The sequence below is a fragment of the Fulvia fulva genome, chromosome 6, assembly GCF_020509005.1.
Source record: "Fulvia fulva chromosome 6, complete sequence".
Classification (NCBI taxonomy): Eukaryota; Fungi; Ascomycota; class Dothideomycetes; order Mycosphaerellales; family Mycosphaerellaceae; genus Fulvia; species Fulvia fulva.
The window spans coordinates 1862249-1875103 of NC_063017.1; the positions used below are offsets into that span (position 1 = coordinate 1862249).

Consider the following 12855-nt stretch of genomic DNA (forward strand, 5'->3'; position numbering starts at 1 on the left):
TCACCTGCGCGACTGCACGAGAGGCATCGGGGGCCCTAAGGAGGAAAAGGGGAGGTTACAGTGGGTAACATGATATTGCTTTTGCGGGAGCCTGTCAGGATCGATGATGTCCGAGAGAGTAGCATGAAGAACGTGTCCGGCAGACACTGCTGCCGCTATGCAGTAATGCTCATGTGTTCAGCACGAGGGAATGCTTCTGTAGAGTTCCAAGTAGCATAGCGAAGATGCCATCGAAAAGCATTGACCTTCTATTGTGCTTCAGACCGCTTCAAACGCCTTGCACAGCCCAGCGCGACGGTAGACCGTGAAAACATCAGCTAGGCAGACAGCGATCCTGTTCACTTACTGGCTAGGCTGCCCTCAGGGGCCTCATTGCTCCCCCCTCTGAAACGAGGACTTGGCCGAAATAGGTGAACGTGGAGCGACGACGCAACACTCAAACCCTGGCCGCATCTCAATACGCTCCACAATCCAGATCACAAGGCTGCACCTCCGCAGTCGCCACACCCAACGTACTATCCGCCTGTCCAAAATACAAGAACCACTTCCCCTTAGACTGCACAAGGCCCTCAGCAAACGTAACCCGATTAACCTACTCACATCATCAGCATTGCCCCCCCCCCCCCCGAATCATTCCACCAATCAAGAATACTAACCTGCCCCTCCGTCTCCTCCGGCGTACTAGGAAACACCATCGGCCTCTCAATCCTCGCCACAGGCCCATCAGCAATCGCAGGCTGATACGTCCCCCCGGTAACCGGACTAACAATACTCGTATTCACCGTCGGTCTAAACGCCCCACTCGGATCAATCAACATCTGTCCCACCCCATACTGCGCTGGTGGATACCCGACCCTCCCACTCGTAGCACCATTATACACCAAGATCCACCTCCCATCGCGCGTCTTGATAGGCGCCGGGCCGGGCTCGATAAGGCGGTTCTCCCAGGATAAGAGAGGGGCAGCGAAGTACTGAGATGCTGGAAGGGTGGTCCAGTTGAGCATGTCGGGGGACGTGGCGTGGTAGAAGAAGCTGTCGCCCCAGTACATGTGGTACAAGCCGTCTGTGGATTTCTCGTTGGTGATGGCGGCGGATTTGGAGTGGTTGAAGCGCGGTTCGGGGATGTCGATGTCGCTGTATGCGACGTCTTGCCAGTTGGGGAAGAGCGGTGGGTACTTTGCCCAGGTGAGGAGGTCTGTTGATGTGGCGAGGCAGAGCTGTGAGGGTACGGTAAGCATTGCACCATGAAAGAGGCAACGCACTGGAACTGAGTTTACCTGTGGACTGGTCAAGTTGTAGCCAGTATACGTCAAGTAGAAAGTCCCATTGACTCTCGTGATCCTCGGATCTTCTGTGCCGCCTCCTGCTTCCCACGGTTCAGTGGCGTACAAGACAGGCTGGTTCAGCCTCGTAAAGCTGTAGCCATCAGTGCTCCAAGCCAGTCCAACACTGCTCGTCTTCGATGCATTTTGAGCGCGATACAGCAAGAAGATCGTCTCGTTAAGGACAATGGTTGTGGGGTTGTACAGGAAGGCAGACTCCCAGTCGTTCGCAGGATTCGGCGACAAGATTGGGTTATTTGCGTACTGGTTGAATGGCAGGATGGGATAGACCGGTGCTATGTAGTTTGGATCACCTTCGATCGTGTCTTTACTGATGGGAAAGGGTAGCTGGTCTGCTGAAGATACTTCTTGTGCGACTGCGGCAGAGAAGCACAGCAAGTTAGTGCTTAACAGCTGTTGAAACATCATAGCTGGGGCGTGTGCGTTCACCAACAGCTCAAGCGAGGACTGGTACATAACCTGCAAGGGCTTGGTGATGTGCAGTATGATGTCGCAAAACGCCACAACAGGTACCCCTCACCAGGTACGAAAGCATATCGGTAGGATCCTCTCCGGCTGGGCATCTTTGCCAAGAGCAGCCAACGACACAGTGAGTTGGTGAGTCTCTCGGAATGTTGAAGAGCATACGAGGAATACTTCTCGTCTCGAGATAAAGCTAGCTTCAGAGCTACGGCATCACACCGGAGCCCTGAAGCATGGCACATTCCAAGTGCTCCAATGACCGCTCTAGCAGACATCAACCCTAGCGTCACCAGTGATGGTGATCTGGCTGTTCTCGCCACACGGCGACTCTCGGACGCTGTTGTTGTTGACCTCCAGGTCCAAGGTAATGTCGCGATTACCCTCGAATTCGGTTCGCGCAGCAAGGCGGACTTCGCCTCCGCCATCGACAGTGCCCGACACATCGACATTGTAGCAGTTCTCGATAAGAATCGCGTTATTGCCATTGTCCGCAAGGTCGACATTGCTGATCGTGGCGCCACCCGACTCCGAGACGCAGAACACACCGCGACCGCCTCCTCGCGATTTGACGCTGTCGACCCGGACATTGGTGTCGTAGCTCCCGCTGGCCAAACGTCCGTTCCGGTTGGCGAAGCGCAACGTGCCATAGCCAGTGTTTGCTCCCACGTTGTTGCCGTCGACGAGACCAACATCCACGTTGATAGAGTTCTGGAGCAACAAACCACATTCACCGCAGTCTCGCGCGATGACAGAGTCGATCGTGAGTCCGTCAATGTTCCATGTCTCCACGGCATGGCTTCCGGCGCCAGTGACAGCGATCGTGCCCATAGTGACGTCCTCGTTTGCAGCCTCATCGCGATCAAATCTGATACCAATGCCGCCGCTGAGATTCATGTCAATTTCGCCGAGGACGAGGCCAGTGACGCCATAGAATCTATTAACGTGTTCGTGTTAGCTGTATTCGACAAGCATGTGTCGGTGATTCTACAGTGCACGCTCTGACTGCGTGCATTGTATTTCTCTTCACGTACCGGAGACCAAAGTAGGGATTGCCGGTCATGCTCAGGTAGGGTATGTGCACGTCTGCGGCATTGCGGACTTCGATAGCTCCACGGCCGTTTCGGAGGGCAACATCAATCGTGCCACAACCTTCAAACACTTTACCGTCATCGATGGAGATGGTGCCTGCACCGATGGAACCAGACGCGATAACAGCAATCGTTTGGCCGCTACTGGCAGCATCGATAGCGGCTTGGACTGCTGCTACTGTACCTGATCACTCTGGAGAAATGGACGTCCGGCTTTGCGGACCAGGCAGGAGAGGACGGTCGGGAATGTATCCCTAGAGCGCGTACGCGCATCCATCACACGCCTGCGGGAGAGGCTCAGCTATTTCTTGGGCGGACCAGGGACATGTCAAGTTGCTAATAAGAACGATTGTCAGCATGGTGACGTGGAGTGACGGCCACATGATTGTGCAACTCGAGTCGGGCATGACCTGCATCCAGTGACAGGAAACGAGCGCAGTAGACTTGGTACAAGAAAAAGGGTGAAAGTCTAGGTGAAGTGAAGAAGTGTGAAAGCTAGGGTGAAGGAAGGAGTTAGGTACAAGGACGATGTGTGGCGAGGTGTGGCTGGTGTGGCTGGTGAGTCACGTGCACGCAGCATGGCTGTGGCGCATACCTTGCTCGTCCAGCATCGAACATCGCTCCATCAGGACAATCATCAACATTTCCCTCATCGGGCCAAGACCATCTCCCTCTCCGGCATGGACGTCCCACTACATACGCCTCTGGTTACATGGTGCCTTGCCTGTTCTGTGGCTGCTCTTGCCGTCAATGACAGTCTCGAATTTGCTATTGACGAAGCCTATTGAGGACTATTTCCGGCCCACGCCCCAAACGGCTTCACGACAAGCATATGCTCAAAGAACGACACGACAAGCCGAGCTACCCCTAGAGTGACAGCCATGTCAGCCCCCGTAGGCACTGCTGCAACATTGACCGTGTCGCTCTTGCCTGCCCTGTCCTGCCTCATGGCGCCAGCGCTGTTCAACAGTCATGCTCACGTCGCTGCTAACTGAAGACACACTTCTATTGACGATTCTTGCTATTGACGCGTTGCTATTGGCCGTGTGCCTATTCATCCTGCTCAATACGTCCAGAACCACCTTGAGAAGTGCTGCCGAACTATTCTCACCCTTCCAACGCACTTCGACCTTTACTTGCCTTCTCGCTGCTACCATTTTGGCCGTCATAGCCACCCTACAGATACGTGACCAGCGACTTGGACTTGACGACGATCCGCCGCCCCTGGAACTCGGAGCCAGCACTCCAGCAAACTTGTCAACACCACCACCCAACGTAGCCGACTTCCTGGTCGACTGAGTCGGCCAGCAGGCACTGTACACTATCAACTCCACCGCCGAGATGGAGACCGCTCACTACGTCTTCATGGACAAGCCATATCCAGCATCCATCATCGTGGCGTGCCTCGGAATCATCATTGGCATCATCAACATGCCGGCAGTACATCAGCACTGGCAACATCGGAACCTCCCCATGACCGCCATGACCGCGGCAACGGTATACGCCAACTTCTATCTGGCCTTGAATGCCATCATCTGGTCGCACGACAACTTCGACCATTGGTACAACGGCATGGGCTTCTGCGATGTCGGTGTCAAGCTGGACCTCATGCTCAACGTGTTGTTCCCAGCGGCCATGTCCTGCGTACTTCGACATCTGGCCAACGTCATGGACACGAGCCGAGCTGCAGTCATGCAGACGACTGCGCAGAAGAGACGCGGCTACGTGATCGACAGCATTTGTTGCTTTGCAATCCCAGCTCTACAAATACCCATCCACTACGTCGTACAAGACCGGCGCATCACGATCGTTAGTACCGGCGGATGCGTACCGACTTCAGATGCTTCGTGGGTGAGCTTTGTATTTATCTTCTTGCCGCCTTTGCTGTGGATCGCGTTGGCTGCCTGCTACTCCAGTAAGTCATCTCGAACAGAAAACATGAACGTCGCTAATGCAAGCAGTCCTCATCGCCGTGCGGCTCGTCCGGTACCGCCGCTCCTTCAACGCAATTCTGGCAAACAGCCGCACCACCAAGTCGAGGTTCCTTCGCTTGTACCTGCTTTGCGCAATTGTCATCGCCGGCCTGCTCCCCATGTGGACTTTCTTTGTGATCAAGAACTCCCTGCCTAGGATCACGGCATACAGCTGGAACGAGACACACCATCCAACCGAGTATAGATGGAACAGTGCCAGCTTCGAGAGTGGCGGCGGCATAGTCCCTGCCGAGAAGATCGTCTGGCTGGTAGGAGGGTTCCTCATGTTCTGCTTCTTCAGCTTCGGCAAAGACGCCGTTCGTTCTTACCGCACTGCTCTGCTGGCGATGGGATTCGGTCGCTGCTTCCCTGCCCTCGACCCTGCCAACACACGCAAGAGCTCCATCAGTGCAGCTATCAGCTCCATCGGCAGCAAGGCGAAGATGATGATGGCCCGCAAAGAGTCCGACATGTCCTCGATAACCAACACCGTCAGTACAACAGGCACAACCACCTACGACGACAGCCCAAAGAAGATGTCATTCTTGGAGAGCATCAAGGAAGAGAGGCGAGAGACCCGTCGGCTTCGCGACATGGCGCCACCGATGAAGAAGAAGAAGGACGGATCTAGATCATTCACGCAAATCTTCGGCAGGGGCAAACCATCATCATCGTACAGCGACGACCCATTCATGCTGAGCAACATGAACAACCACATCCAATCGAGCATATCGGCTGAACCAATGTCACCAACTGCCACGAAGCACTTCCGCTCGATGAGCATGGGTGGACAAGACGTGCTGGTGCAGAAGGAGTTCAGACAAGCCAGCGAGACTGCTGAGACGCTGCCTCCGAAGGCATATGAAGGGGTATAGAGCGTGATCAGGGAGCTAGATGTGTCAAGGTTCCAGATCAGAGAATGAGGATGAAAGAGCAGGAAGCGAAGGATACCCAGAGTGAGTTACTTTATGTGCCAGCAACATCACTTACATACCATTCTCTCCTGAAACGGGGACTAATCCAAGAAGTAACGCATCATTTCCAGCAGAAATCTACTCTTCATTCTACTATCAATGCATTGGCAAAAACGACGCCGTCCCATCCGACCTCGGGCTCTCAGCCCGGCCAGCTCCCCGCACCTTCCTCTTCGACCACACATGGAGATGCTTGGTCATATCACCGACTTCACTCCGCCTACCTTCCGACCTTGCATTTGCGTCGTCATATCTCTTGTTCGCTCGCAAGCTTGTCAGGCACGTCTAGTTCATTATGCCTCTCGAATCAGACCTCAAGCTGGACTACAGCAAGTTCGACCCTGCCAATATCACACAGAAGACAAAGGATTTCAATGATGGGTTGATGAAGGTGATGAACAATGGGCCGAAGTGGTATGAGGTATGCAAGTAGAAACGATGGAGTCTCTTGAAGCCATGACTGCATCGCACTTTAGATCGGTGCTCCTGGAGTAATGTCGAATATGGTCTGACTGGTCGGTGTATAGGTCGGTGCCGAGAAGTACAGACAGATGAGATGGAATGGAGAGACGCCGTAAGCTTCACCCATGATCCATAGCCTAATATATCCTTGTAGGTGCCATCTGATAGTCCGATAGCATCCCTAAGCCTGTCATCCTCGAAGCTGGAAAGAACGGCAAGATACCTTCTCGTGAAGTTGGACGAGATATACCCACCAGGACATTCGAGCCGGAACATGGGAAGTCGAAGGTACGTGGATTCTGCTCATACAATATGGACCCTGGAATCACATGCTTTCGAATCTGGTGCAAGCGTTATATTGAGCCGCGTTGGAAAACCCTTCGACAGTCGTCTTCGCTCGGATGGCTCAATGGTAAGAACAGTCTGTTCAACCCATAGTCGCGAGCACCGTGTATCACCTCCACGTCCTTACATCAAGGTGGGAAGGGAATATTCGGCGTGCTTGCCATTCGAGCGAAGACGATTGTTTTTGCTCTTTTCATTCTTTTTGCCTCTTACCGTCCACTACGACTTAACAAATCCTCGCAACACCCACCCCCTTCCTCCTCCCACACCCCATCCGACCCCCTCTAACCCAGCCCCTCCCAGGGCCTGTTCCTCCACATCCACGGCGGCGGCTGGGTCCTACAATCCGAACATTTCCAAGACCTAATGCTCCAACGCTACGCCACCTCCTCCTCGCTCACCGTAATCTCAATCGGGTACCGCCTAGCCCCCGAAGACCCGTACCCAGCCGGCAACGAAGACTGCTTCGACGCCGCCGAGTACCTCGTGGACAATGCCGAGAAGGAGTATGGCTTGACGTTGATGTTCATGGGAGGCGATAGTGCGGGGGCGCATTTGAGTGTTTTGACGTGTTATCAACTGCTCGAGACGAGGCCGGGGTTTGCGTTTACGGGTGAGTACAGCTGCGGAGCAAGCGGAGGATAGGGCGACTTCAGCTGACGATGGGGCGACAATTAGGTCTGGTGTTGAACTTCGGCGCCTACGATATCAGCGGGTTCCTCCCTCAGGCCTGGCATTTCGACCTACCGCTGGTGTTGGATGTGGACATCATGATAAAGTTCATAAGTCCCCTTCACACCATTGCACTGCTGTATCTTGAGCTGATATGTGGGTTAGATACACCGACGCATACCTCCCCAACATGACGCAAGAGCAGAAACGGGATCCGATGATTAGTCCCTTGTTTATGAATCTCAACAAACTGAAAGTGAGTTTGTCCCGCTTGTGCACCAATACGGCAACGCAAACGGACAAGCGACTGACACGAAGACCTACAGCTCCCACCCGCGCTCTTCACATGCGGCACCCTGGACCCCTTACTGGACGATAGCGTCTTGATGTCTGCGAAGTGGGCTATGAGCGGTGCTGAGAGTATCTCGAAGGTATGGGGCACATACACTATGCGCTCAAAGAGCTTGATTCTGGTTTCTGACTATCTTTTGCAGATCTACCCGGGTGCTCCTCATGGCTTCTCATTCTTTCCTGTGGGAGGGACCGAGACGACCGAGCAGGGATTGAATGATATTGCGATGTTCATGAACGAGCGTATTGCTGCGAGTGTGAGGCAGAGTCGGGCGTAGCGGAGATTACGATTGTGTTCTGAGTCGCTCTCTTCGCACCCTTCAGGATCATGCCCTCCAGTAGGCTGTATATGTGCTCCAAGTCCTTCATCGGAGGCGCTCGTTTCAATCATCATCCTCACTATCGCTCCCGTACGCCACAAGTGGTCCGGCTGGCTTATCCGGTGCCTTCTTCTCGCCGTTCGAGCTCGCTTTGAAGCCCTGCAGTGCAGCCAGTGTTGATGCGCCGAGCAGGCCGTTGTTTGCAGCTGCTTGTTGTGCTGATGCATTGCCATTGCCAATAAGCAGCGGTCCATCTTCGTCATCTTCCTCCGCCTGTCCGTTCTCGAGCATCTTTGGCTGTTCACCACCTTCAATTCTTGCCTTCTCAGCGGCATACCACACATGATCTGGCGCATCATAACCCTTCAGTCCAAAGCTTCCTTCGATCTTTCTCCGCTTGCGCTCCTCTTCAGGATCTGCACCTTCATATCTCCTCCCCTCAAGTTCCGCGACATAGCTGGCCGGAAGTGCTCGTCGAATGGCTTCAGCTGCCTGTTCCTCGATCTTTGCTGCCTCTCGTTTCTGTGCGACCGGATTAGGGTCCACTGTGGCCCATCGTACATTCAACGTCTCGTTATGATCCAAACTCTGATGTGCCATGGCCTCCTTCGCGAACTCGCTGTTTGCAAGATGCACATATGTGACGAATGCGACGCCTCTACTTGGCAGCACTCTCGTCCTCTCCACCTGTCCCCACTCTTGGAAATGCCGCGCGACCACTTCCTCGATATCGTCTGTCACGTGGATTCTGCCGACGTAGAGTGTCCTGTTCTGTCGCATGAATGATCCCACGCCGCCCATGTCATCTCGGTAGTCGCTGAACTTGTCGCGGCCAAAGCAGTCCACGTTACTGGCGAAGATGTCGCCGAGTCCGCCTTCCTTCCCTATCCTGCTGTTGGGGAGTCTGTGAAGGTAGTCGCAGTCCTGGCCTTTCGGGCACAGTCCACGCGCGAAGAAGAGGCAGAAGTAAGAGCCTGGCACCTTGTCGGCGCGAGTGTATCCACTGTCGAGTGCGACATTGCAGCGTCCTTTTGCTTGGTGTTTCGACGATATCGCATCCTCACGGTCACCTCCCGACCACTTGTTGTACCATATGTTGAAGATAGTTCCCGTCTGTGGTGGTGGTTCGGTCTTGAAGGTGGAGGGATCTTGTTGCGGCCGCGCTGGTCGTCGCTTGCGCTTGATTATCTTGGTCTTCTTCTTCTGCACAGTGCCGTCGGTCTTGGTGAGTTCCTGAGATGGTGCAGTAGTATCTTCGTATAGCGGTGCGCTCGTCGCTTCGATTCCTGTGGAGTCGGCCATGTTGCTGTTGTGTCGAGGGTGCTCGCAAGCCTGATCGAGAGATTCGCAGTAGGACTTTTTGAGAGTGACGAGCTGGTGGACGAGCCAATCGGCGGTTCCCGCCGCTAACTAAAGAGCAGCTTCTGCAACTTTCCACGAATGCACTCACAGTGCAGTGACATAGAACTTCTTCGTTATTACCTATACACTTACTCCTTATATAGAGCATTGTAGACCGTGCAGTCACGGTTCCACAATTTCAGACCTTCCGTTCTGTGGCTGATAACTTCCCACTCCTTCTCTTGCCTGAGCTCTAGCATGAACCTCTCCAAGTCAACAGGACACTCCGGCAAATCCCTCGTCGCGAACCAGCAGTGCTCGTCTCGCTCCGGAAACTCGCCCGTCCAGCTCTCATAATCCTTCACATGGCTATCATAAAGCTCCTCCGGCATCCGGCAATTGACAGTCCGAAAGTGCTTCCTCAGCAGCTCAAACTCCGGCTTCCTCGTGATCCCTCCTCCCTCATCTTCCTCCACAATCCCATACTTACTCCCATCATCACAGTAGGTATACAGACATCCTCCACTAAACACCCCCGTCATATCTCGCGAGTACAAACATGGAACTTCCTCCCACAATCTATACCCCACAAAAGTCCCATACTCCCCCAGAAACATTGGGATAGGGTATTCTTGCAGTATCTTCACCATATTCTTCCATCCGGAAATTCGGAAATCTGACTTACACGCCCAGCTCCAGTTCTCCCTGGCAATGAAATCTGCACAACTGAGATCGGTAGATGGGCCAGCGGAGAAGTACTGCACCGCCTGAAGTTGAAAGTTCAAGATTTCGCATAATGCAACGCCGACAGGAATCTGTCTCCCACCGCGGAGATGGAGGAAGGACTTGATGTCTCGAACGTGAGCCCGGTGGACTTCTGCAATTTTGGTCGCCTTGAGGTCAACGAGAGCGCTGCCATCTACGATGAAGCCGAGGACGTTGGGATAGCTGGCGAGTTCGTCTACGATGCGGATGCTGCGTTCGAGGGACTCTGTTGTGTGGTAGGTGCGGGTGTCGAAGTCTGTGTCAAAGGATGGCCAGCCGGCGTCTGGTTGGGGTGGTCGAGCGATACCTTCGCCAATGGTAACGAGGACGTAGATTCCTGCTTGGGCGAGGAGTTTGAGCGCTTCATGGTGGTTCTTGGTTGGGTCCAAGGAGGGGATGAAGATTGTGTTGAGGCCGAGTTCGCGGAAGACTTTGACGTCCCGTTGAAGTGTTTCCAGATGTTCTTCAGATAAGCAGTCGACCTTGTGGATAGGATATAGCGGCTCGCCTGGTGGTTTCGGATGTCGGATGAAGTAATTGATGCCCTTGATCAGGAACTGCATTCGAGATCAGCCTTGTCTATCTAGCTAGATCGTTCCCAGCGCAGCGTACCCTGTCGCCATCTCGCCAGAACACATCTCCTTCTGTGCGGACAGGCTCGTATGCTGGTCTAGGTCTCAGGTAGTATTGTAGCTCGGACATGTCCACAGTAGCAAAACGAAAGGTCAGTCCCCAACGAGAGTGTAGTGAAACGCTGAATACTTGGCCATTGCTGTGAGTCCCTCCTGTGTCTGTAGTCAGCATTGAACCAAAACGTGGATCCCAGCTGGCAGACATGATGGAGTTGCCACCTTGCACCACGAAGGATGTTGCATCGACAAAGAAGTTCGCGACTTCGCGTTATCCCCGCACTAGACTATCCGTGCTGTTGTGAGTCCACTTAGCCCTCCGAAGAGAGGGCAGAGTGGACCCACGGAAGCACGGATAAGCGACCCTGTGCTGGCAATGGCATCGGATGCTTTGGGAAGCTCAAAGCTTCTCCCTCGGACTCCCGAGGCTATCACTTCTACAACCACATCGCTCCTAGCGAGTCGTAAGACCACCTCCTCTGTAAGTTACAGCAACGTTGTTCTCTTCACATCTATCGTCCTCTCGTACATGTCATATTGCGGCAAAGGAGTCTTCACAAACAGAAAAGGCATGTTCGCACCACCATTGAGCGGTGTTCGGGTCCTGGAGTTTGCCGGACTGGCACCAGGTAAGATCGCTACGACGGCAGCATGTGCAATGCGTGATAGTTGACGACAACTTGTAGGACCCTACGCTGGAATGCTCCTCGCCGACTACGGCGCAGACGTGCTTCGCGTCGACCGTGCCCACCCCAAAGCATTCACAGACGATCCCCCTCCACCGACGAACGATGCCTTAACCAGACACAAGAGCTCCATAACAGTGAACACGAAGACGGAGGCAGGCATTGCTCTCCTCAAACATATAATCGCCAAAGTAGACGTCGTGATCGATCCCTTCCGGCCAGGCGTGCTCGAAAATATGGGCCTGGGTCCCGAACAGGTACTACTCCGGCTGAACCCGCGACTGATCGTTGCAAGAATGACAGGGTTCCGGCGCGATGGCAAGTACAAAGACATGGCAGGCCACGATATCAACTACATTGCAGTATCGGGTGTGCTGGGGACATTCGGTAGAGAAGGCGAGAAGCCATATCCACCAGCAAACATTGTTGGAGATTTTGCGGGCGGAGGCGCAGTATGCTTTATGGGCATCATGTTGGCTCTGTATCAGCGAGATACCAAGACGGGTATGGGACAAGTGGTAGAGGCAAACATGGTTGATGGCTCCGCACATCTGGCGACAATGCCACGACTCGCGGCCAAGACACCAATGTGGAATGGTGCTCGTGGTACGAACACGCTGGATGGTGGTGCGCCTTACTATGGCACGTACGAGACCAAGGATGGAAAGTATGTGGCAGTCGGTGCGCTCGAGCCTCAGTTCTACGCTGCTCTGCTCAAAGGATTAGAGATCAATGTTGAGAAGGACCAGTGGCCTAATAACAGGGAGGAAAAGAAGACCTGGAAGTTTCAGCAAGAAGCGTTCACAAAGCTATTCAAGCAGAAGACTCGAGCGGACTGGGAGAAGATCTTCGACGGCACCGATGCATGCGTGACACCTGTTCTGGAGCAGAGGGAGTTGGAAAAAGCCGGCTTCGACCAGAGACCGATCGTCACGCTTAAAGGCTCTCCTGGTCTGGCTCTTGCCGAAGGCGACGCCGACACACGTCCTCCGGCAACTGGTCAAGGCATGGGCGTTCAAGGCGAGGGCTGGACCCCGGCAGGCCTCAGACCTGGAGAAGGCGGCGAGGAGGTGCTTGGGAAATGGATGGGCTGGATCAAGGGGCGACACTATAAGGTCCATGAGGGAGGATGCGAAGCGCTCGAAGTCCCAAGGTCAAGACCGAGAATGTAGGCCCACTCGAGTACCATCGTCCCACAGATCGACACAAATTTGCGGTTCGCGAAGATCCATGTTAAGCCAACATCTGTTGCAGCGAGCTGTTTGCCATAGAGATGCGAGGCCACCGATGGATGAGATACAGCCACATGGCCACTTTTTTGCCCACCCTGTGGCCATGATGTGGCCACAGCCCGGGGTCACTATAGAGGGCTTTTAAGGCGGTCGTGACAGGCCTATATCGGGCGGGCATCTTGCTAGTAATGGCTGGTGTGAGGCCGTGGCCA

General features: G+C 54.1%; 7 protein-coding genes across 7 annotated transcripts; 3 read left to right on the forward strand and 4 right to left on the reverse strand.

Moving 5' to 3' along the window:
• Window positions 1-454: 454 nt before the first annotated feature.
• CLAFUR5_06915 (1,2-beta-oligomannan phosphorylase) lies at window positions 455-1799 on the reverse strand (the record flags this gene model as incomplete). Its single annotated transcript, XM_047906063.1, has 3 exons — window positions 455-592; window positions 657-1217; window positions 1278-1799. The coding sequence occupies 3 exons, from the start codon at window positions 1797-1799 to the stop codon at window positions 455-457; spliced, it is 1221 nt and encodes a 406-aa protein (XP_047763592.1).
• Window positions 1800-2069: 270 nt separating this feature from the next.
• CLAFUR5_06916 (uncharacterized protein) lies at window positions 2070-2865 on the reverse strand (the record flags this gene model as incomplete). The annotated part of the gene is made up of 2 exons (XM_047906064.1): window positions 2070-2739; window positions 2837-2865. The coding sequence occupies 2 exons, from the start codon at window positions 2863-2865 to the stop codon at window positions 2070-2072; spliced, it is 699 nt and encodes a 232-aa protein (XP_047763589.1).
• Window positions 2866-4234: 1369 nt separating this feature from the next.
• CLAFUR5_06917 (Pheromone B alpha 3 receptor) lies at window positions 4235-5741 on the forward strand (the record flags this gene model as incomplete). Its single annotated transcript, XM_047906065.1, has 2 exons — window positions 4235-4808; window positions 4855-5741. The coding sequence occupies 2 exons, from the start codon at window positions 4235-4237 to the stop codon at window positions 5739-5741; spliced, it is 1461 nt and encodes a 486-aa protein (XP_047763590.1).
• A 394-nt stretch (window positions 5742-6135) lies between these two features.
• Window positions 6136-7948, forward strand: CLAFUR5_06918 (AB hydrolase superfamily protein; the record flags this gene model as incomplete). Its single annotated transcript, XM_047906066.1, has 8 exons — window positions 6136-6261; window positions 6368-6414; window positions 6479-6590; window positions 6951-7260; window positions 7326-7425; window positions 7485-7575; window positions 7646-7750; window positions 7814-7948. 8 exons carry the CDS (start codon window positions 6136-6138, stop codon window positions 7946-7948), a joined length of 1026 nt encoding a protein of 341 aa, XP_047763587.1.
• Window positions 7949-8053: 105 nt separating this feature from the next.
• Window positions 8054-9292, reverse strand: CLAFUR5_06919 (Pre-mRNA-splicing factor cwc2; the record flags this gene model as incomplete). The annotated part of the gene is made up of 1 exon (XM_047906067.1): window positions 8054-9292. One exon carries the CDS (start codon window positions 9290-9292, stop codon window positions 8054-8056), a length of 1239 nt encoding a protein of 412 aa, XP_047763588.1.
• Window positions 9293-9480: 188 nt separating this feature from the next.
• On the reverse strand, window positions 9481-10798 carry CLAFUR5_06920 (1,3-beta-glucanosyltransferase gel1; the record flags this gene model as incomplete). The annotated part of the gene is made up of 2 exons (XM_047906068.1): window positions 9481-10653; window positions 10709-10798. 2 exons carry the CDS (start codon window positions 10796-10798, stop codon window positions 9481-9483), a joined length of 1263 nt encoding a protein of 420 aa, XP_047763081.1.
• A 456-nt stretch (window positions 10799-11254) lies between these two features.
• On the forward strand, window positions 11255-12583 carry CLAFUR5_06921 (Isopenicillin N epimerase component 2; the record flags this gene model as incomplete). The annotated part of the gene is made up of 2 exons (XM_047906069.1): window positions 11255-11354; window positions 11412-12583. 2 exons carry the CDS (start codon window positions 11255-11257, stop codon window positions 12581-12583), a joined length of 1272 nt encoding a protein of 423 aa, XP_047763080.1.
• Window positions 12584-12855: the final 272 nt, after the last annotated feature.